The 25,017-nt window shown below is 44.4% G+C and overlaps 1 protein-coding gene across 5 annotated transcripts in view; it reads left to right on the top strand.

Annotated features, from left to right (window-relative positions):
* CAMK1D (calcium/calmodulin dependent protein kinase ID) overlaps window positions 1–25,017 on the top strand; it is a 406,117-nt gene that overhangs the window by 352,756 nt on the left and 28,344 nt on the right. For all 5 annotated transcript variants that reach the window (XM_081298639.1, XM_081298641.1, XM_081298642.1 and 2 more), the window contains one exon: window positions 14,418–14,493. In XM_081298639.1, the coding sequence (XP_081154765.1) occupies window positions 14,418–14,493 (76 nt within the window). The remainder of the gene's footprint in view (window positions 1–14,417; window positions 14,494–25,017) is intronic.

Genomic DNA, 25,017 nt, shown 5'->3' with positions numbered 1-25,017 from the left:
TTGTGCAAACACCCAAAGACAGGGTGTATGTCTCAGCCACATATATCTGAGAGCAAGGGAGAAAGGAGACTGGAAAATGGAGAACAAGGCTGGATTCTTGTCACACCAACCCTGATGGCCTTTCTCCATGAGGACTGTGGGTGAGCCCCCGGGAAGAGGAAATAGTACCACCTGGCTTGCATCCTTCCTGTGCATCTTTGGCACCAATCATGCAACCTTCCCAGGGAGCTAAGAAGAGTTGGCTTCAAACTCTGGGTCCAGAGGCACCAGAGCACTGTGGGAAATTCCCAGTGGACTTGCAGCCCCTTCATGGCCCTTTAAGGCCTGGCAAAATCAGGATGTCACGTCAAACTGGCAACTGTTTGATTCTCAGAGTAAATCAAAGAAAGGAAGAAAAGAGAAGAGGGAGAGGAATAGGTAGTAAAACAAGAGAAGGGAAGGGAGCAGATGGAGAAGGAGGGAGGCACATGGCATAAAAGTGGGAGGGTGGAGAAGCTGTGGGGAGCTCTCCCATGGGAGGCTCCTGTCCCTGGCTGGTGACTATGCACAGGAGCGAGAGCGGGAGGTGCTCGGGCCAGTTTTTGTTGTTTTTCTGGGACTGGAGATTGAACCTAGGGGCACTCTACTCCTGAGGTGCATCTCCATATCTTTGTATTTTTATTTTGAGATGGAGTCACCCAAAGTTGCATAGCCTGGCCTTGAACTTGGGATCCTCCTGCCTCGGCCTCCAAGTAGCTGGGATTACAGGCTCATGCACCTGGTGCAGCTCTGAACATTTTTAAGAGGCCAGTGTAGCCGTGAAGGAGAGCCGCCCACAGTCAGCGATCTTTTCTCCCAGGATAGGACAGAAGAGAGGTGCTGGGTTTGGATTGTGGAGCAAGACATGTATGACAGTGGCTGGGCAGAAATGCGGGAGTGTGTGGTGTGCAAGCAGCAGATAAAAATAAATGAGACAAGCCTACCCTCCGGCTTCCTGTAAAAGATGGGCAGGGATCCTGTTCCAACCACAGAGAATTGTCGCCATTAGGAAATGAGAAGGCCTGTTAGGTCATGGCGGGGGCCCATCTCCTGGTCCGGAGGCTGTGTTCTTTTCAGCAATGTCCCCAGGCCAAGCTACTTTCCCCAGGCTGTGGAGCTCCTGATGTCCACTTTCCACTCCAGGGACTTGGCTCCTGGGCTGTGATTTAAATGTTCTGACCAGGAATGTGTGTGTGTTTACACGTGCATCTCACTGTTGTTCTCATTTTGGGCTCTGATGTTGAAAAGCTCTAGCACTTTCTAGATTGATTTTCACTCCTGTGCCTGTTGGCAAAACCGACGGAATGTAGGTTTCCATGTGTCTCTAAGTGACTGCCACCTGAAGGTCTGGTTCTATTTGCTGCTGTGTCAAGCAATAGTAATCCAGAAGCAATGTTTAGAAGGGTCCCCTGCTTTAAAGGGTGGCTGGGCAAGCCATTGCATGATTCTGCCATCAGCTACAGAGTTTTGTTTTGTTTTGTTTTTGAGGAGATAAGGGAGAGGAAGACTGTGGGGGATATAGTAGCTTTCCAGTTTATTCATATTTACTGAGCATTGAGACTCCTTGAGAGTCTGACCTTGTAGTGAACGTATAGAGGGGACACAACTTCAGAGCAGAGAAGGGGCTGTCAGAAGAGCTCATATCCTCACCAACATCCCTTGGGCAGTCATAACCTGAGCTGGAGTCATTTCTAGCCCCCATAATCTGCATGGCAAGCTCCTATTCAACCATCAAAACCCAGCTGAAATGCAACCTCCTTTTAGGTGCTTCCTTCAATCCACATCCTTTCCCATCGTGTCCTAATTATTTTTCTTGGTCCTTTGCAGTATGGTGGCTCTGCTTACCTTGCCTTAGAGTTTATGTTTATCTGTGCCTCTCCCCAGCACCATGGGTATTTTCCTCAATTATTAATTAACTCTTATTCATCTTTGTACGGATACTTGTTGAATTGAATCAAAGCACAAAATTCATAAATATTAGCAAATTTTCTTTGCCTCCTCCCCTTCCATTCATGCAACATGCCTTTATTGAGTTCCTACTATGCACTGTAGTGACAGGGATTTGGATGCAAATCTGAGTAAGGTATCCTCTCTGCCTTCAAAATGTTCAGTGTTGTGAGAGGCAGTCAGGTGAACTTGACAGTGTACATTGAGTGCTACATTCATCTTCCACGGAAGAATTATTGATTTCGTGCCTTCCATCTGTTTGAGGCACTGGCAATGCGTCAGTAGAAAGAAAAAAGAGAAAACCAGACAAAAATCTTCATCTTTCTGGCCCTGCATTCAAGGGGGGAGGGAGATACGCTATAAGTCAATAGCTGAGTAAATTAATGTATCTGTTAGATGGCAGTAAGCGTTACCGGGAGAGATAAAGTGGTGGAGAGGATAAGGGTGTGCATGTGTGCACGTGCCTGTGTAGGGGTGTGATCAGGCAGCCATCATTAAGGTGACACAGGGTAAAGATTTGACAGAAGTAAAGGAGCTAGCTAGGCACGGTGGTGCACACCTGTAATCCCAGCAGCTCAGGAGGCTAAGACAGAAGGATCTTGAGTTCAAACCCAGCCTCACTAATTTAGCAAGGCCCTAAGCAATTCAGTAAGACCCTGTCTCTAAATAAAATATAAAAAAGGGCTGGGAATGTGGCTCAGTGGTTAAAGCCCCTAAGTTTAATCCCTGGTACCAAAAAAAAAAAAAATGAAGGAACTGACCATGTTGATATTGGAGGGAACACATCCAAGCACAGCGTCACGGCCCTAAGGCAGAAGTATGTGAGAAAAAAGAGCAAGGACTAGCATGAACAGGGGGTGAGGAATAGAAGACCAGAGAAGTCAGGGGCAGCAGATGTACAGACCAGGACTTGGAAATCACTGTAGAGACTTTGACTTTGGCTCAGGATGATGCCCAGCCATTGGAAGCTCTAAGTTAAGGAAGGACATGATCTGATTTTTAACAGGATCCTCCTGGGATGGAGCCTGGGATCAGGATAGACGGCAGTGGGGAGGGGCCAGGGTGGGAGAAGAGAGACCAGTTAGAAGGGCTGAAATAATATGGGCCTGGACTAAGTTGGTAACAACAGAAGTGATGAGACACTGTCTGATTCCAAATATATTTCCAAGTCAAGGTCATGAAGATTTTCTGAGATATTGGAAGCGGGGTTTTGGTGAGAGAAGTCAAGGATAATTCGAGGTTTTCCAGCCTGAACATCCAGAAGGGGGGCTGTTGCCTTCAATTTCGAGGGAAGAGCCTAAGAATTGAGCAGAAGTTTGCAAATGAGTTTGCTTCTGAGTTGTGCAGATTGCTGGATCACAACATTCTGGTCACAATATTTTCGTCAACTGGTCAGCACATGACCTTGTTTTATGTGTGTTTCCGTTAAAATCACTTTTTAAACACACATTGTTGATTCATTAACACTGGAGGCAGAGCTGACAGCACTACCACTCATGCCTGAACTAAGTTTGTCCAATGGAGGAATATTCTCCAAAAGGCACAGAACAGCCCTCTTGTTCTCAGAAATGCCAGACAGTTCTTCAGCTGTGTACCCTGGGGGTTTCTGTCTGCTCCCAGCCTGGCACATTCAGATTTAAAAACAAATTTGTGTATGCCGTACAAAAAAAAAAAAATGCCCCCCCCCACCATGGCTTCTACAGCTTTACAGCTTTAGTTCAAACTCATTATAGTTAGAGGTGTTGGTTTCAATTTGTGAAACCTTGTTTTATTATGGCTATTATCTAAATGACTCTTCAGCTTAATAGTTAATTCTGCCAACATCAAGTTATTACTTTAATTTAAAGGAACTCTCTAACAACAATGAAGAGACAATGAAGCAGAACTGTTTTCCCCCAGTGACCCTCAAGCACACGGTGCTCTAGAAGGCAACAGGAATCTAAGCACTTTGAACTTTGCCCTTTTATATGTAGCAGCTGCTAGGATTTTATCAGGAGCCATGGCTCGTGGGTGGAGACAAATGTCATTTCACTGATAGGGGATTGAGACATCCCTCCAGCCAGGTCACTGTGTTCCTGCTGCAGGCGACTTGGAGGACTGGCTCTATCTAGAGGTTCCCCAATAGAATGTGGCAAGTGTGCAGTACAGATACTTGTATGGTAGCATGTTTCAAATATGATGTGACTCACGTACCTTAGAAGCAACTCGAAAATGCAGGTACAAGAGGGATTGCCAAGGGATGGAATAACCAGGGGAAAACTCATGGAGAAAGTGGAATTTGAAGGAAGGTTAGAATTCACACAAAGATATGGACAGTTAGCAATGTAGAAGAAGCAGGGGGACAGAGGCTCAGAGTCACCATCTGCTACTTGTAGGATCTGGAGAAATGAGCAGGCTTGGAGAGAAAGCTGGTACAGATTAGTAATTGCTGATAATTTAGGAGAAGTGATGGACCCATCTGGTGGAAATTAGCTTCTTAGAACAACATGTTAGCTGTCAATATAATATTGACCTGGATATGGAATCCATTTAATTGAAGTCAAGAATAACATTCCCTTTGTTGACATCAATAAGAAGCAAAATTCAGAGCTAAGAAATTTAGTAAATTACTTATATTGCCTGCTCAATTACATTAATTAAAATATCCAAATGTATTCTCTTGACTCACTAAACATCAATAGTAAGAGACAGAATGCATGTGTTTCAATCATGTAATTGATAAGAGATCAGAGACGACAAATGTACTCCGATTTGGTAGAGAAGAGCCTGATTTTTTTTTTTCCTTAATGTTGCAATTTTCACACTGATAGGATTGCTGGGATCCTCTGAAACCAGAAAGAAAACTAAACTCTTTCAACAGAACTTCAAATATTTGTCTATAGATCCATTGTCAAAGTGTCTTCTCCTACCAGGGTGATTTCCCCATCTTCACTTTAGAGAGAGGAGGCTGATAATGGAGGTTTTAATAACTGATGTTTCTGAGCTAAGTGAAATTGTTTTTTTCATGAAGCCTGGTTGAGTGCTGACTGATCACTCTGCAGTATTTCCTTTGGAGGGCACAGTAACTGTTTCAGGATTGGACTTTACCTGGAAGTAGGAGAACACCACCTTGGTTCTGGAGATGGTGGCTGATGGCTAAGTTACTGTGGCTGTCAGGGCAGGGACCAGGGTGGCCCTCTTTAGTCTGTCTCTGACTGAACTTGCCTAAAATAGTTTAAGCACGTTTCGTCTTGCTCTTCTCTAAATGGAGATGGAGAACAGTTGGTCAGCATGCTCAGAGTGTATTTTCGTCCAGTTAGAGGAATGCCCTTAATGCAGAGATCTCTGCATTTTTAGAACTTGACGTGAGACTTGAGATTAGGATGAGCTCTTGAAAACCGCGGCATGGGAATGGGGACCTCCAGCCTCCAGGTAGCAAAGTGTAGTTGGTGGCAGTCACAGCAGAGGACCTGAATGTGAGTCTCCCTGCCATTGGTTTAGTCCGAGAGAGGTCGAGGCTCTTGACTTAAACACCTGGGCTCTCAGTTTCTCTTATGTAAAGTAAACAAGCTGAACTCTGTGTCCCCTTGTGATTTTTTTCCTCTGTTCTAATATTATGTGTCTATAGCTATGTGACTTTGTGTCTTTTAAGTATGTAAGTATCCACATGTCAAGGAGAATGGCGGTCATTTTCTTATCTTCACTCAGAACAGACGAGAAGAAACTGAATTAAGTTGATGGCCATCACCCATTTCTGTCCTCGACAGCCTGATAATCTCTGTTCTTTTCATGTCCCTCATAGCTTCTCTGCCCCAGCCCTTTAAAGCTCATCTTCAGTGCGGTGGTACCCCCGGCCCTGGCAGAGCTTGGTTTTCACTGTTTCCCCCCTAAGTGCCATATTTTAGTCCTGATTGGAAGCATTACATCATTGCTCTCCTCCTCTCAGACTGTTAGTGTTGAAACGGGATTTTATGTAACTGATAAATTGTCCTGGGGCAGAGGAGTAGGCGGAGGATCCAGATAAGAATGTTCTCTTTCCTTCCTTGTCAGCAGCCACTTGGTGACAGCCCACAGGGAGCATCTCACACCATAACATGAGTGAGATGCAACACCAGGTGCTGTTTCCACCCCATTTTTTACAGAGGAGCGGGCTCCCTGCCTGGAGAGACTTGTAGGGTCTCTTCCTGGACACAAGCAAAGAGATAGGGACAAAAAGTTCATCATTAGGATAAACCCTGCCTTTGAGGATCCCCTTCCACATGTACAATTATTTTTGATAAATCTTTTTTGGAGGGGGGGGGAGGCGGGGCCAGCAGTCAAACCCAGGACTCCACCATGAGCTACACACTTACCTCTAAATCACTCTTTTTTGGAGTTGTAGGAATTTTGATGTCTGTTCTTTTTTTAATTATTATTGGTACATTATAATTATACAAAATAGTGGGATTCATTGTGATATATTTATAAATGCACACAATTTAGTTGGTTTCATTGCCCAGTATAGTCCCAATCCCTCTGCCTCTCTCCCAAAACATCCCTATCCTCCACTGGACTGGTTTACTTTCTGTTGTCAGGAACATCTTGGGGGGGGGGGGCTGGGGATTGAACCCAGGGCCTTGTGCATTTCAGGCAAGCACTCTACCAACTGAGCTATCCCCAGTCCTGTGAACATCCCTTTTTATCCCCTTTTTTCCTTCTCAACACAGCATTTCTAAAGCACCGTCTATCCTGCTAGAATTATTCTTAGTGATTCTCCTCGAAACACTTGATGTTGGGATGGAGTTCACAGTTTCTGAACTGGTACCGTTTTGTTGTGATGGATAGGAGGGTCAGCAGCATTTTGTGGCTCCTCGTCCTCCTCCTTCCTTTCTTCTTCTTCTTCTTCTTCTCCTCCTCCTCCTCCTCCTCCTCCTCCTCCTCCCAAAACATTGGGATGACTATAAGAGTCTTCTTAATTTTTAATTGTTGCTTCTTGTCAGGTTTCAAAAGTCGGGATTGACCTAAGTGCAAAGTAACCATCACTAATGGTCACAAACCAGACAGGTGGGAGGCTGAATTCTTGGAGCACCTGCAAGGATCGTGCAGAAGAGTTATTTGTTGCCACGTCGCCCTGAAATGCCTTACTTAGACATTTATGTCCTCCAGCCCACCGGATTCCAAGTCTCTCCCACATTTCAAAATCCCAGCTTCCCCCCAAACCCCACCACTCCCTTCCCAGTCCTCAGCCTCACTCTTCCACCCACCAGCTGCGTCTTGGCTTGGGTAGCATTTGACAGTAATCCCGGCTCAGATCAGCATGGTAATTACAAAACCAGGAGAGTGCTTTCATGGGGACTTTCCAGGCCTGTGGTAAAATTTAAGAGGCTACTAGGAAAATCAGAGTACTGCTCCTTACCTAGACAGTTGTAGTAAATTACAGCTGTCGGTGAAGAATGAGAAACGGCAAAGGAATCTATACCTGCAGGAAGAGATCAGAGCTGTCCCAAAAACCTTCCACTCCTCTTCTGAGACTCTGGGTGGAGGAGAGGCCATGGATAAGGAATGATTGACTCTGTATTTCAGCTGTATCCAATTTGCCCCCAATCCACATCACAAACTCTAAATGTGGAGGAAGCAATAGCTGTTTACTACAGCATTCACAGGAAAGCCCCTCTTTATGGAAATTTTTCCTTCTCTCTAATGTCCCTGCTTCGGACAGTTCTACTGCCAGGAAGCAAATCTGACCAGGCACTTCCAACATTGCATCCTGTGGTGGTAAAATTCTTCCTGAAGCCAAATTCTCCCCAGAAATGTATGTCTGCATACATTCTAACAACACAAAAGCTAGTGTTGGTTCTCCTTGATCTCTAAAATTGTTAATTACCTTCTCCGAGCAGGCCACTGTCATCTTTCTCTCCTATTGTTTAAAAGAAAGCACCACTTTGACCTTCAGTGTCACTAATGTTTTGACATTGGATTTATACAATTGTCTCTCATCACCAGCAAAGGGAACTGTGTTTCTTTTCTTCTTTCTTTTTCCTTTTTACTTTGAGGCAGCGTCTCGCCAAGTTGTCCAGGCTGACCTCAAACTTGCAATGTTCCTGCCTCAGCCTCCCAAGTAGCTGGGATTATAGGTGTGTGCCATGACACTTGCCTGGGGGTTGTGTTTCTTCCCACCTCTTCCTGAAGGTCTGGCAGACCACCTGTGACCCAAGTGTCTAGCTCCGAATTTGTATCTAATGGTATTTCTTAAGAGGAGACCTCACAGGCAGCTCTCCAGCTGAGCTCAAGTTCATTCCCATGAAGGTACTCTAGGACAGAAGGGTAGGTGCCCCCGAAGAGGGGAAACTGAGGCATGAACAGATAATTTTTAAAGATATACTAGCACCCGAGCCTCGCCTTATTTCGGTCCTCTGATTCAATCCAGGAACTGAGATCATAGGTTTTTATTTAGAGTAAAATCAGTACTTTTAGAGTTTCATTCAGAATAATTTGACTTAAAAATCAAAAACACCTCTCCCATCTTGCCAGATGGGCTCCTCTGTCTTGGCCTCAGCCTCTTCCCTGGCTGTAGCTGGTCCTGGTTACTTCTATGGTTTTTGTCTGAGCTTCCTATAAGACTGGAGCCAGGGTCTGCTGCTCCACCCCAGGGAAGGGCCCAGGGAGGCCTTTCACTAGCTATTGGTTAAATAACTGAATAAAGGGAGAAATATTTTCCAGGTCCTGTTGGGGCTGCTCCCTCCTCATTGTGTTCCAGCCCAGTCATCTTTGAAGTCCTGAGAGGAAGCATAGATCAAATATCTAAAGAGGAGAATGAATCACCTTGACCTGAATTTAGTAACAGGGTGAGGCCTTCTCGGTTTCCTGCACCCTCCCATCAGAAACTGCTCTGTGGCATGTGCTTGGGTGCTCAGGAAAAGGGAAACTTCTTTTTCTACTTTATGAACTCAGGAAGATTGCTTACAGTGCCCCACCCCCAGAAGGCTCTCTGCCTTCTCAGTTTTCTTCTCTCCCCTTCGGTAAGGAAAATCAACAATTAAGTTGTTTTTAAAAACAAAATGAAAGCTTCCAGAAATTCTTTTTTTTTTTCACTTCCCCAAATCTCTGGAGTCCTTCCCTTTACCAAGAATGCTTCCTGTAAATCCACATAAAATAGCTTGGTTTATAGAAGACATTGCCCACGAACTGGAATTTTCCATAAGTGGGTTGGAGGCAGGTCTCACAGTAGTAAATCCAGTTATTTAAAATTCTAAACCTACTGTTTTCTAAATTGCCCAAGTTAGGCCCGGGGACTCAGGAGTACCGCAGCTGTCCACAGAGATCTCTGATGGCTCAGGGGATGCTCTGCTGAGGCTGCAGGGTTCACACGGAGATGAGCTTGGATTTACAGATGTCAACTAAGGAAGTTTCCAACAGGAATAGTACTGAGATCCAAACAGGAAGGTGGTTCTGGGCACTCATAGAACAGAATAGCTTGGCCTATTAGTTTTAAACCTAATAATTCTGAAATCCCTTTAAGAGTTTTAAAAGAAGAGTGACAAACATATCCATTTTTAGAGAATTAGGAAAGTTCTGTTTCTTTTAAGGCCCCAAATTCTTGTCAGAACTCATCAGTCATGCAAATATATTTAGAGGTCAATTTTGCCTTTACTTAATATAGGGATATCCCAATAGATCATGGCTGGCTTTCCAAAAATCAATTTGTCTCTTTTCTTCTATTTTGTTTTTCCTGTACCTACTCACCAAAAATATTTGGTGCAGTGAAATTTATTGGTAGCTCTGATCTATGGAATTTGGAAAACATCTTCCCGTAGAAATAATGGCATGTGTGGTGACTGGATTGGGTTCAGTGGCTAACCATGTTAACCACTAGAATGTGCTTAGCCCTCAACATGCAGTGATTAGAGCATGGCCCTGTTCTCCAGTGCCTTCAAGTCTGGTGTTTGACAGTGTGAGTCACAGCAGTAAAAGGTGTTTAAGACACATTGGGAATCACGGGTGGCTAGCGTGTTGTAGGATTTGAGCCAATGGACTTGGGAACCCAACCATCATGCCCTGTGTGTCACTTAGAGCTTCCCCGACCACAGCCTCGCTCTCTCTAAGTCTAAAGGGCTGGCTTTGGCCAAGCCTAAGCCTATGCTTAGGTTAGACCTGCCATTTACTTTGCATACGTCCATTTCAACAACTCCAAGTGGGTGAGTCTCTTTATGGGGCCCGACAGCCCCTAGGGACTTGGTAACATCATCCACATAAGGAGGGATGCATGTGCCCCTCTCCACTGGCGTGGCTGTCCCTTCAACTGTGGTTGTGCCAGGAACATAAGCCCTTTCCTGCTTTGCCTGTTGGCTGATGGCCTCTCCACTAACCAGGAGCCTTTTAATAGCTACTGTCTTTGTCAAGAGCTCCAGTGAAGTTATTCCAATTGAAAGTCTCCCTCTTTTGGTGGGGAGTCCTTGGCAGGGCCTCCTGTCACATCAGGATTCTTAAAGGAAAACATTATTTCTCCTTTATGAAGCAGTTCGTCAGCATCTCCAGGCAGCCTTGTGAGAGTGTGGCCCAGAAAGCCTTGTCATTTTCCAAGGCCCTGCATAGACTGTGTTCTGCCCCTCGTGGGCCTGGGAATTCATTTGTCTTCCCAAAGTTTGTCAAGTGGATGCTTGCCATATTTTAGAATTTCCGAGGAATTCTTGCCAAGCAGCGTGAGACCAATAACACAATACCAAGGAGTTTAACTGGTTCTCACCATGAAAACGGACCTCTGAAAAGATCAGAGGGAGACGTGAACTCCCCAGTGCTGCCTGCTACACTGCAGCTGAAAGGAACCAGGAAAATGGGAGTCAGTCCGCCCAAAACAGCCCATCCAATTCAGCAGATGGATGAAACAGCAGAGCCAATTCCAGAACACAGGAGGAGAGCAAGAAAAACTATCTTCCAGGTCTGGGAGTTCACCATGATTTGGTCGGCACATTACATCACCAGGGTTTTGAAGATTGTCTGAGATTTTATCTTTTTTTAAGAATTCTTATGAGATGAAAAGAAGCTCTTGGAAGTGATCTAGGTAGGCTTTCTCAAACAGGGTTCCAAAGGATACTTGGTTCCTGCAATCACATTACAAGTCAAATTCAGGCCATTGGTGTATGGGTCATTATTCAATTTTCAGAGTATTTGAAGGTGATGGGAATGTTACTTCTGAAGCTATTTGCTTTATCTTTTATCATGACATTACACTTGTATCTTCACCCCTGCGTTTGTTTCCAAGTACAATTAAGATCCTCACCAGAATGCAGACACTTTGCTCACAGCCAATTGGTTTAAAAGTAATTGTATGTTAGCCAGGCCACGTGGCACACGCTTGTAATACCAGCAGCTTGGAAGACTAACGCAGGAGGATCCAAAGTTTAAGGCCAGCCTCCGAAATTTAGCAAGGTCATGTCTCAAAATAAAAAAATTAAAAACCCAAACAAAAAATCAAAACAATATTTTTTTTTAATTGTGTTGTAGACATAACCCAGATACAACACGACAAAGAGAACAAGAAAAGTTTGGCACAAATACATGGATTTCTGCACACAATATTATTATCCTAATATTTATTCATAACTTAGAACTTTCCCCCTAACATCCATCCATGTTACTGATCCAAACCAGAAATTGTTTTTAACCACATATTTGATGTTATGAACTTTATCATTTAAGCAGAATCTCACAGTTTAGGACTTAAGTATAGTCTGTGGCTGCGAGGATCTATTTAACATCTCATGTAACATCCAAGCTCCAAGCTACATAAAAGTCAGCCACTTGCTTTTCAAGTCTTTGCTGTGTCTTGCACAACTGCACAGTATGTTGGTTGGTGAATTTGCGAGACTGAAGGTGAAATGATTTATATGAATTGACCTTTATTTTATTTATATATATGCAGTGCTAAGAATCAAACCCAGTGTCTCACACACGCTAGGCAAGTACTCTGCCACTGAGTTCCAACCCCAGGTGAAATGTCTGATGTCTGATTTTCCCCAGTGTGTGGATGGTGGCCAGTACAGTCCTTTTTTCTAATAGACAAGCAGGAGGAGGATGTTCCTTTAAAGACTTCTGCCTCCCCCCATGCAGGAGGGTGGAGATAGGGAAGCCGGTATGGACTGTTCCTAGGAGAGATGCCTGTTTTTCAGGGACTATGGTTTTTTGTCCACTCTCAGTACATGGAGGCTCAGGACATGGGCCCAATCCCTGCTCATACTCTGGTAGCAGCTGTCAGAAGTGTCCATGGCTTACCTTTCTGCACTGCTCTCCTGTGTGTCTGTCACCATTGGGTACCTGGTATGTGACATTTTTGTGCTTTGCACCTTGGGCTGACTCCCTGTGACTCTGTGCCATTTGACACCTGGGTCAGTAGCTAGAGCAGGCTGGCTGGCCATCTCGCTAACAGCCCTGTGGATTCCTGTGATGGGCTCAGGGTTCTCCTGAGACCTGCAGCAGCTCTGTAGGAGGGGAAAGTGGCCAGTGGGTGCTTTATGGTATCCTGTGTCTCTCCTGAGCTTTCCATTGTCCCACAGGATGGCCCTGGAAGGTCCTTGAGAGTTCAGACATTTCTTGCACCATCGGTGCCAGTGTAGCCATTCAGACCAAAGCGCCAGCCCAGGAAGAGAGCGTACCTTCTAAATCAGAAAGCCATTTATTGTGGTAAATGGCTTCCCTTTGTCAATTTCCATAACTGAAGAGTCTGAGAAATAAGCTCTTAACAGTTAGAGGGCAAGGGAGCCTCAATTTGGCCAATTGTCCAGGGACTACTTCTCCACTTGGTGACTATATGGTTCTGTCCCTCCTTTTGCTAGTGCACTGAGGGTGAGCATAGCCAAGAAAGGGTATGCAACTATATTTCTTATGCTCTCATTTAAAAAAAATCAGATAAGAGGTTGGGAGGAATTTAGGACTTAAACCTAAAATTAGATTTGGGGATGATCTGTGGATGTTATTTGTCTCTCATGAACAGAGACACTAAACAATAGTTTATATACCTTCCTATTCTTGCTTAGGAAGGTTTTTATCTTCAACAGAATGAAAGAGAGGATTTCCCTGTTGGTTTTTCTGCAAAAGGACTTTTCTTAGAGACTGAAGCAGCTCTTTTCTTCTCAAACTGTATGTTCTAGTAAAAGAGCCAGGTCTAGGGTCAGATTGACCTGGTTTCAAATTCTAACTCTTTTGTATCTAGCTATGTGACATGGGACAAATTACTTAGCTTCTCTGTGCCTCAGTTTCCTTATCTCTGAAGTGCAGATCATGGTGATCCTCAGAGTTCTTGAAAGGATTCAAGTAGAAAATATTTATGAATGATTAACACAGGCCCCAGCTGATGGTAGGTACTTAATAGGGGTTAGGTACCTTCCGAGGAAATGGATGTAGAGGCCACTTTCCAGCCGTATTCCAGGTTACTTGACTTCTCAGTGGCTCTGTGTCATCACCCATAATTTGGGAATAATGATGGTCAGGATGTTAGTGGGTTCATGCAGCCAAAGCTCAGAGAACACACAATTCCAAACAAGGGCAACACTGTTTTTGTTTTCTTTATCCTTTTAATTGTTCTGGGAAGTGTGTACTAAAGACACCTTTGGGGGGAGAGGAGATTTTGATTTGCCTGTAAGACTCACTGTCTCCTATGTATTTACTCAGCACAAGCATGCACGGAGCACCAACCACACCAGATGCCGCTGGTCACTAAACACTGGGTGGTTTCTGACTCTGGGCTGGAGCCCACGGCCTGGAACAGGGAGGGCAGGAATAGTACAAGTGAGCCCAAGCCCTGAGGAGGGGTGGCTCTTACTGGGATGGTGGTTTAGGTTCAAGAAAATTGAGATTCAATCGCATTTTTCCTGCTTCAAAAGTGAGCAAATGAAATGAGAGTACTGATGAGTAGCTCACTCAAACTCCAACCTCATTGAGAGTCCACGAAGGCAGAGGCAGGGCCCTTTACCTTTGTGTCCCCGGGGCACTTACACAGGGCCAGAAATTTGCCTTGAGTCAATTTGAGGTGCAGTCACATCCTCCAGACCCCACACTGAGGGTAACTTCTCATGGCAGGCTGGGCTGAGCTTTAGTGCTGAGCCGGGCACTGTCATGAAATAGCTATATAGGAAGGATTTGCTGATGGATTGGTCATCTCTAGTCAAACACACACACACACACACACACACACACACACACACACATCTTCAATTGTTTTTCTAGTTAGAAAAGTCAACAAATAAAATGGGTCCTAACTCTCAATTTTTATATTTAGTATCTTTTTTTTTTTTTGATACTGGGGGTCAAAGCCAGGGCCTTGTTTACGCTAAGGCCCTACATACTCTGCCTCTGAGCTACACCTCAGCCCTCAAAGCAGTTTTCAAACTCATGGAGAGTTCAGTGTGAATAACATACAGGGGGGAAAGAGTCCTAATAAGCATCTCCAGTCCCAAACATTTAAATGATCAGGCCTGTGTCTCTTCTTTATCATCCCACAGCTCCTGAAGTTCTGGCCCAGAAACCTTACAGCAAAGCCGTTGACTGCTGGTCCATCGGAGTCATCGCCTACATCTTGTAAGTATTGATTGCTGCCAGGGCTTCTCTCCCCAGCTTTATTATTATTATTATTATTATTATTATTATTATTATAAAATATACATATCACAGATTTACCATTGTGGTCACATGGAAGGGTACAGTGCACTGGCAGCAGGTGGATTCTCAATGCCACTATTCATTTTCAAAACCTTTTTGTCATTCCACACTTAAAATTGTTTCTATTAAAAAGTAATTCCAGGGCTGGGGATGTGGCTCAAGCAGTAACGCACTCGCCTGGCATGCTTGGGGTGCTGGGTTCGATCCTCAGCACCACATAAAATAAAATAAAGATGTTGTGTCCACCGAAAACTGAAAAATAAATATTAAAAAATATTCTCTCTCTCTCTCTCTCTGTATCTCCCTCTCTCTCTCCTCTCTGTCTTAAAAAAAAAAAAGTAATTCCATATTCTGTTTTCCATCAGCACCAGGCCACTGCCCTCTACCTTCTGTCTCAATGAATTGGACTATTCTGTGGACCTCGTATAAGTGGGATCATTCAGTATTTGTCTTTCTGTGGCTGGCTTATTTCACTTATCCTAAAGCTCTTGAGGTTCATCCATGTTGTAGCATTTTAGAATTTCCTTCCTTTTTGAGGCTAATATTTGACTATATCTATCTACTGCCCTTGGCTTATCCATTTATCCATCAATGGACATTTGAGTTTCTTCTGTCTTTTTAAAATTTTTTTTTATTTGTGCTTCTGTCTTTTGACCCTTGAGAATTATGTTGTGATTATGGCTATACAAATATCTGTTCAATTCCCTGCTTTCAATTCTTTGGAGCATATAAATCTAGAAATGGAATTGCTGGGTCATAGAATTATATGATAATATAATTATATGATAATTCTATGTCTAGCTGTCAAGGAAACCACTAGTAGTTTCTATAGCAATAACATCCGATTACCTTCCCACCAGCAGTGTACAAGGTTCCAATTTCTCCAGGTCCATGCCAATGCTTACACTTTCCAGTTTTTCTATTATAGCTATCCTGGTGAGTAGGAGCTAGTATCTCATTTTGGTTTTGATTTATATTTCCCCAGTAATTAATAACATTGAAAATCTTTTCATATGCCCTCTTAGGTTTTTTTTTTTTTTGGGGGGGGAGGGGGCAGGTAGAATACCAATCACTAGGAAGATAGTAGGACATATTCCAAAGAAATTGCAATTAGGAAAAATCATGATGAAAATTTAGAATTTTACCTTTGGATTCCTCAATTCTTTTTAGATGCCTTATTTCCATTCCCAGGAAACTGAGTCCTAAATCATAGACTTGTTGCAATTATTTCAGGATTAGGTATTTGTTTCTTACCATTATATTTGTCTTGCTTAAGTCTACCATAAAGCTATTTTATAATTGCAATTTCTTTTTGCAATTTGTACTTTCAAATACTTATTTTGTGACTTTCAAATGCTTTTAGGGTGGGTTTAGGCCAACTAGTTTCTGAAATTACATAGAAATTAATCCCCCTCCTCATCTTCCCAAGGAAGGTACAAACAGAGCCCCCTACACACAATAAAGGACTGTAGGAGATTGGGATTGCAGAAGGTTCTGACAGTATGTAATGTCCTATTCTCCTCCTGGAATGATAGGAACATTCCCCTGCCCATTGGCCGTGCCTCATTATCTGGTAAGCAAATGGTCTTTCTATAACAGCATTCTACTAGGTAGCTTTTGTAGTTTACTATGGACTCAGGTGACGGCTTCTGTACATTCTTGCCATTATTGCAGAGGAATTTTATCTATTATGATACCCTTGGCCTCTAGGGCTCCTATTTATGGAAATAGATGAAGGCAGCTTCCTTTGAGCTCTAAAATTAAGATATTACACTTCCACAGCACTTTCAAAGCATGCCGGTGTCTTCTGCAGGGATTTCTTCCTTTTGTGGGTTACAGACCTTCTTTTTTTTTATTAGTTGTTCAAAACATTACAAAGCTCGTGACATATCATATTTCATACATTTGATTCAAGTGGGTTATGAACTCCCATTTTTACCCCGCATACAGATTGCAGAATCACATCGGTTACACATCCATGTTTTTACATATTGCCACACTAGTGACTGTTGTATTCAGACCTTCTTGAGAATCTGGTAAGTCACGAACCCTGACCCGAATCAGATCTCATGTGCACACAGTTTGGCATGTCATTTTGGAAGGGAGGGTGGTTCTGTGTAAGCAGACTTGGACATTCTGTGTTATTCACCCTGGCTCCATAATTTTTCAACTAAAATTCTGATCAGAGGTCCTGCCTCTCCCAACTTCCCTGTACATGACTTAAGGAAATAGATGATAGGTTTGGTCCCCTTCCCACCAAGGACCAAAGCTGATATTGATACTCTAGAGAAATCTTCCCTGAAACTGGGGGTGGGGGTAACACCTTTTCTGGCCTTCTGGTTGTTTCTTTGTATCTGGTTGAACCTTGAACCACTACTTAGGTCAGCATCCATGTCTCTAGACTCACCTTGGGGAGATACACGCATGTGTATGCGCGCGCGCGCGCGCGCACACACACACACACACAATTATTTCCCTGAATTCTTGGCCTTGAGGGCAAGATTTATTACAGCTATTAGAGGTGCATGTTGACTGATGTTTCTTAGAATTACTGGGATTGGCAACTTAAAACTAAGTCATGAAGTCTCCATCCTCAGGCTATTATAACAAAATACCATAAAGTGGTGGTTTGAACAACAGACATTCGTATCTCACCATTCTGGGGACTGGGAAGTCCAAGGGACTGGCCAGATTAGTTCCTAGTGAGCACCTTCCCCTGGGCTTGCAAACCACTGTCTTCTTGCTGTGTTCTCATGAGGCAGACAGAGCAAGTGCCAGAGCGAACTAACTGGTTCCTTTTCTAAACCAGTTACTGGCAAAGTAAATGGGATCCTCATGATTGGCAAGTGAAGCAGTGAGAGTGGAGGAGGGAGAGTTCCAGAGTGAAATCACACTTCTGCCAGTGAAGAAGCAGGCAGGAAATGGAGTGGCAGCAGGTACCTTCCCATTCATGCCATGGCACGAAAATGTGGAAAGAGGGCCACCGTGGTCAGAAATACCCATTGAGGAGCATGTGCACACGTGGGGTTTAGAAGACATTGAGGTGGAGGGATGGCACATGGACTTGGGTATGACTTCAACAGTGGCGCCTCCACTTACAATTGCAGTATACAGTGCTATATTTTTCAGGGTTTGTGTTAGTCATCTTTGGGTTGCTATGATCAAAAAAAATCTGACAAAAACAATTTAGAGGAGGGAAAGTTTATTTTGGCTCACAGTTTCAGAGATTTAGCCCATCGTAGGCCGACTGCATTGCTCTGTACCTAAGGCGAGGTGGCACCTCATGGCAGAAGGGCATGAGAGAGAGAAACTGCTCAGGACAGGGCATCTGGGAAGCAGAGAAAGGGGAAGGGATCTCGAGGAAGATGCACCCTTCCAGGGCACAGCCACAGTGACCTGCCTCCTCTCACCATGCCCCACCTGCCTACAGTTATCACCCAGTCTGTCTGTTTAAACAAGGGGACACTGAACAGGTCACAGCTCTCATAGTCTCATCCTTCTACCTCTGAATATTTCTAAATCAACACAGGAACTTTTGGGAGACATCTCATATGCAAACCATGACAGGGTTCAAGTATAGGAGTAAGCAAAGACTATATTTCTTTGTCCTTTTTTTAAGTAACCACTTGATAAGTTCATACTTCCTGGGCACCACCAACTTTGTCCCAGAAAAACCTTCACATCAGTTTCATGACTGTCAGGCTCCAACATGGAAAGCCGATTTTCTTGACTCCTTGCAAAACTCTAAGGGCCCCAAGCTGAGAGTGAATGAACTTTGGGCATCAGTTTTATCCTATAAGATGTTCAGACTCCTCTGAGTGACAGGCCAAATCCTGGGTTTACTTTACTATATAGCACGCTGCGCATGGAGAACCACCAATCGCAAATTTAGCATCATCAATACGTTAACCTACTTGTGAGTCCGGCATCTGGCCATATAGGTTACTGGTACTCTGATGAGAGGCATCTTTGCCATCTTCACGTCTTTAGGACCTAGCACAGAGCCTGAAGTAGAGAAGGTACTCTAGAAATGCTAGTTGTTGGCACTGAGAATGATTAATTTGAAGCTGGTGATTGACATTCATAGCAAGCTGTGAGAGTTTCACAGAGTTCAACCATCATGGCAGGTGGGTGTTCTGGGTGGGGAGGTACCACTCAAGGTCTCTCTAGAAGGTTGGATAAAACTCATAGAAGCTTAGAGGCGAGATGGAGCATCTGAGCAGGAGAGGGATGCAGGCACAGGGGCAGGGGTGCTATGGCATTTGGAGGGCTCATGAAGACTTGGTGGGGCAGTGCTGTGCATGGGGTTGGTTTCAGCGCAGAGTTGGCACCAAGTTGAACCAGAATTAAAAGGTAGAACTATGGGTCACAGTCGCAGGCTCTTGCTACTTCTCCATGCACCATCCCTGGTCTCACATTCCTATCCATTGACTGAAGCTGTGAGCAAGACTGCTGAGCAGGCCAAGACCAACAGGCAGCACCCAGGGGAGCCCTCAACGCCTGGGGGATCACATCAAGCTCCTCATTCTTCCTCTGAACTGGAATGGAAAAGTGGTTAGCCTCTGTAGATTTTTGGAGTGCAGCACTATTATTTTCATCTGATAGGCCTATCACACTGAGATACCAGACTGCAGCAAAAGTGGCTGAGACAGGCCAGAGCACCGATTCTTTTACCTTTCCACATTCTATGTAAACATTGCTCCCTTGGCCAGGGCAGACACTGGCTAAATTGGCTCCCTCAGCCTCCACACTCATTTCTCTATTATCTGTCATTTGGAAAGAGAAATAGTTTTTCCATCCTTGATAGTTTTACCTATCAAGGATGTGCCTTTGTAAAAACAAAAACAAACACAAAAAAACAAACCACTGGAGGGGTCCTTATCCTGCCAGGGATCTTCCTTTGGGGATTAGGAATTGCCAAAAAAATAAAAATATTTTCCCACATAGCTTCAGCTACTACAAGAAATAGCGGACACAGTGTAATGGACCTGGCTCAGCCAGAGCAGCACGAGTTCCAGGGAAATAATTTTCTATACTCAAAACCCGAATCAGCAGCTCCCAGGCCAAATTTGATTTTGTGATAACAAGTAGTCTGCCTCTTTTCTCACAACCTCAAGGAGATTCTTTAATGATCATTTCCCTAAATTATGCTTGGGGCTACAACATGCTGCAGAGATGCACAGGGACTCTTGGCTGATATGAAAATAGAGAAAGATCCTAAGGAGGTTCCCACTCCCCAACTGAATCTGGCATGAAGGCAGGCTGGGCAGGCTTAAGTGGACTTGGCCATGAGACCTCTGACCTCTCTGCCTAGAAGAAACTCTAGGCAGAACACTTACGGCAATGCCCTTACTTTCTCACTGGTATCTTAGATTGTTCACTTTTTGAAACTAGGTCACATAAATGTTGCTTTGCCCATGTAGATAGTTTCATTAGCTTCCTAAGAGTGGAGCTGGAAATGACTAATCTGCATGCTAGGGCCATTTTCTGAGACAAAGGATGATCCTCACTAAGGCAGTCCCCATCCCTTTAAGCAGTTGACAGCTGGCTCTTTATGGAATACATATGTTCTGGGAGGAAATAAGAAAGTAAGCGTCCATGGAAGAGAATGCATTGTAACCACCGGGCCCCAGCCCAAGCCTGGAGCATGCACGGGCCGTTTCTCCCATCAGTACAAGGAGTGTTAATAAGAATAAGAAAGACCCAACAGACATTGCCGGCAGGCAGCGCCCATCTTGTTATGTGAGTGAGCTTTGCCAGGTGAGACACATTGTCCCATTCAGCCCACCCTGGGCCAACTGTCTGGACTTTGGCTTTAGAAATTTAGAAACTAAATAGATCTGTTTATTCATCTTGCTCAGATACTCCTTGTGAGTAGGTTCACACCAACTAGACCCAAAAGAGGTTTAAAAAAAAAACTGGAGTGTTCATTACTAAATCACCATGAAGTATGTGCCCAGAAAGGTAATTTGATATGCATGTCAACAGACAAGCATGTCCACTCCCCCAGGGGACTAGTCCAGGAGAAACCAGTTAACACCACAAGTTTTATTCCTAGACAAGTAGTCAGAGAGATGGAGTTGGTGGCCTTGGTGTGTTCAGAAAGTCTGGGTTAGTTTCCAGCCTGCCCTTCTCAGCCAAGGGCAATTTCTCTCCAGCAGTGAATCGAGGGGCTAAGTCTGACCAGCTTCCCCCACCCCTCCTCTATATTGCCGTAAAGACCACTCTGCCCCTCCCTTCTGTCCTAGCCTAACCCTCTGTAGTTGTGCAGGGGTGGGTGACTGTAACTCCCAGGTTTAGTCATCGTGGTCATTCGTTATATTCCAGTTTGTCTGCTTTACAAGGATTTTTCAGAAAGGTCCCCAGCTGCCCCCTGTCCTCTGTACAGAGTGGACCCTAAGGATGCCAAACTCCTCCTGCAGATTGTGAGTCCCCGTAGCTTTAGTCTCAGATGCAAGTCCTCCTTGGCCATATTTCAGCTTTGTTTTAGGGCCCATAACCTTGACTCTATTGCTTCAGAGAAGGGGTTTGATTCGTTGTCTGTGCCAATTGCTTTACATCCATCTCCTCAAAATACTCCAGTTTCAAATGGCGGGTGCAAAGCATGCACAGGAGTGAGGGAGACGTTTGACAACAGTGCAGTTGAAGTACAGAAATTCTGCATTCCCAAGATAGTGGGAACAACTCCCTGCCAGTGACTTCAGGAAGAGTGGCAGCCTTCAATATCTGTGGCATTGCCTTGCAAAGGCCCTGGGGTTGAAAGGGTATCATGGACAAAGAAGATGGAAGAGAGCGGTTCAAATATATTAATTTTTGACCCTAGATGGTATGGCTCTGTGTCCGATGGAAAACCATTTTACTTCCTCTGTTCTGTTATTTCCATCTCAGCATCAACTCCTGGAAACTGTCATTTACGTAGCAACTAAATGCTTTGGGATATTCAGCCTGGAGAATGCAAGGCAGGTGATTGACATGCAGGCCCTTAACTAACATTTATTGAGCCTAATGTATGTCAGGCAATATGATGGGTTTGTAGAAATGAATCCATCACTGCCCCGATCTCAGAGGCGACTGACAGTAAACATAAATTACAATCCAATCTTGCTGATGTCATGCAGCAAGGATGAGGAGACCACTGTGGTATCTCCTGGGACAGAGCCAGGAACTGCCTGGGGCCTGAGGGAGACTTCACAGGACAGGTGACAGCCATCTGGATTTGGAAAGACAGAAAGGAATCTGCCAGGAGAGAGCCAGCCAGACGGAGGGAAAGTCTCCCTCCCCAAATAGTCCCTGCAAGACCATCACATAGCCAGAGTGACGGTTTGTTCCTCACGACCCAATTATCTGTGGATAAGATGTGCTTCCTGTGTGTGAGAAAAGATGCCCCATTCATTTGGAAACATAATTTTAAAAATACAGTTTGAAAGAGTTGAGCCAGCTTCAAACTATCGATATATGAAACACGAGGATCAGAAAAATATAATCTTAGAATTATCAGGATTTTTAATTCTTTCAGCTCTGTATTGAGCACATGGATGAATCAAAAGAGGTTTTTGTTGTGCTTTTAAATACTTGGTATGGAGAATCAGCAACAGCAGGGAGGAGACCATGCATAGACAAGAGAAAAGAATGAACAAGGGCACAGAAAGGAGAAGGGCCAGCCCTCCAGGAGGCAGCCCTGCAGCAGGTGCTGAACAGGCTCTGTGCTTAACAGAGTGGAGGTGGAGTGGCAAGGGGAGAGAGTCCGCACCTGCACTCAGAAAGCCCTGGTGGAGGAGGGTGGGAGAAAGCCCATGATGCAACTCCAAGTATTGTGGTGCCCTGTGAGCTCTTTCTGGCTTCTCTTCTCCTCGCTGCATCCCAGGGCTTGCATTCAAGCTGGTCTCCGAAGTGCTCTGTGAGATGAGAAGGAAAGCCAGAGGTCACCACGAGGTGCAGCAAGAGGCCTCAGCCATGAGATGCAGGGCCTGTGGCATCTCCCAACTGGATTGCTAGTGCATGCAGATGGCTGGCGGCCCATCCATCAGATCTGGAAGGGAGGGAGGGAGGGAGGGAGGGAGGAGGGGAGGAAAGGATGGAAAAGAGATTAAAGAAGGAAGGAAGCCCAGGAAGGAGAAGGAAGCTAACTACAGAGAAGGCAAAGCCTAGATGCAGAAATCTCTTTGGAACCCTCCCTGGCTGTAGCATGCTCGGTGTGTGCTTGGTGTTAATCACCTCCAGATTGGACATCTGCACCCCTTGGTGCTTTGGTTTGAAGTTCATTACCCGTGAAAACTAATTTTCACTGCTGAAAGTTTCACTGGGTTTCCTAACTCAGCATTCCAGGCTGTGGGAAGCTCTCCTCGCCCCTCCTCTTGGTCTGCCTTGTGTCCTCAGTTTCAGAATGAACTAGAGCTGAGTGATGTGCCTGGCCCTGCAGGAAGAGTCCCAGGGCCCCTTTGCTAATGCCCTGGAACTTCCTGGGGGTGGTATCTGTTTGGCTAATGCAAGAATCAAAAAGTTGACTCCTGATGGATTGGGCGGTACACGTCTCACCTGAGGGGAAGTGTTTTGTTCCTCTTTCTCTCCTTCCTCCATTCCCCAAGCCTCTCCTCTGTTCCATTTGTGACTTTCTTTAAGGAATGTCCCCCCCACCCCCCACCCCCCCCAAAAAAAGCCACTTTCCCTAATCTGCTTACCCATCCTCAGCTTTCCGGGCATTATCCACCCTGAGGGGATGATGGGGACATCTATCTGTTGAGTTTGCATCAACAGCACAGAACCTGGAGTCAGTAGTTTTGTGAACCATTCCTAGTTTCTCTGGTTCTCTTCTAAGTTTACAATAAGAAAGCCCTGGGAATGCACATGATCAAACAGAGGGTCAGCAAAATTATCAGATTGCATTTTTGTAATGACTCAGATCTCTTTGGTCATTCTATTTGATAAAGCCAAATAATGTACTGAAACCTGTTTTGCTCACTAAAGGGGCCTTGTGCATAAATGCAACAGACATGTCAGCTTTAAAAGCTCTGATTTATTTTATTATTTTTTAAAAGTTGATCATATTATCCAGAGTAAGATGAATGAAACTCAGATTCCTTAGTGCATGTTCCAGACAGTCACTCCATGAACACTCATTGAATTCCTCTCAGTAGCCCCTGCACATGAAGTACTCAAGTGTTCCAAGGAAGGATGCCCAGATGTGGTTAATTTTGCTAGTGCTTTTCAGAGACCCATTGGGTCTGAGCTGGCCTTATATAGCTTATCAAGTTTGCAATATATACAGGGCTGAGTTGTTTCGGCCATTTGGGGCACCTCGGTCTAACTGAGTATAAGCTTTCTCCATGAACATGCCTCTGAGAAAGTGCTCTCAAGACAGCTCGGCCACTCTTACAGTGCTCAGAAATATGGCATAAAAGATCTAAGTTGAAGAGCAGGTCTGCTACCCTCCACCGCTGCAGTCAATACAAGGCACACAAATGATGACCATCTGTTACTCTTGCTTCTGAAGCAGTGTAGACACCTAGTTCAGAGTGGATGGTTGTTGGCAGATGGTTGTTGATAGAGAATTGTCCAACATTTTACAATGTGTTGCTTCATTGCCATGATTGTCATGGGACGTGGGACTGAGTCCCTTGGGATTCATCTGCTCCTTTTTCTCAGAGCGGCTCAGCAGCTGCTCTCCTACATCAGAATGTTTTAGCTGAAGGAACCTGAAGAGGATTTGATGGGACTGGTGGAATGGAAAAGGGAAGACAGAGATAAGGGCATTAGTGATTGCTGTGTGACATACTTCCTGAGGTCTGAGGAAGATGTAACATTATATGTTATAACATATAATGTTATATGTTACATCTTTAGCATCTGCTGGGCACAGTAACACATGCCTGTAATCTCAGCAACCCGGGAGGCTGAGGCAGGAGGATTGCAAATTCTAACCCAGCCTCAGCAACTTAACGAGACCCTAAGCAACTCAGTGAGACCCGTCTCTAATACAAAATAAAACAGGACAGGGGATCTGGCTTGGTGGTTAAGTGCCCTGGATTCAAACCCTGGTATGTATGTCTATGTGTATATATATGTGTGTATGTGTGTGTGTGTGTGTGTGTGTGTGTGTGTGTGTGTAGCATCTATCTATTATCTATCTAGCATCTATCTATTATCTGTTGCATCTAGCTACTTTATTCATCCACTCATCCTCCTGCCTGTCTGTTTTACCTATTATATATATTAGTATATAGTGTGTATGTATAGTGAATAATATGTATATACACTATGAATATATGTGTGTATGTACCATACATACATTTGATGTTTAATGTATGTGTGTATATCCTACCTATTATTATCAACATAAGGTAGACACTATTGTCCCCGTGAATACAAGAAGCTGAGACTCAGAGAGGATGAATAATTTCCCCAATGTCACTCAATCAGTGCTTGGAAGAGCCAGGGTTTGAATCT

This window comes from Spermophilus citellus (genome assembly GCF_964194105.1).
Source record: "Spermophilus citellus genome assembly, chromosome: 6".
NCBI classification, from domain to species: Eukaryota; Metazoa; Chordata; class Mammalia; order Rodentia; family Sciuridae; genus Spermophilus; species Spermophilus citellus.
Note: the sequence above shows the minus strand (reverse complement) of the source record. Positions and strands in the feature narration are given on the sequence as shown.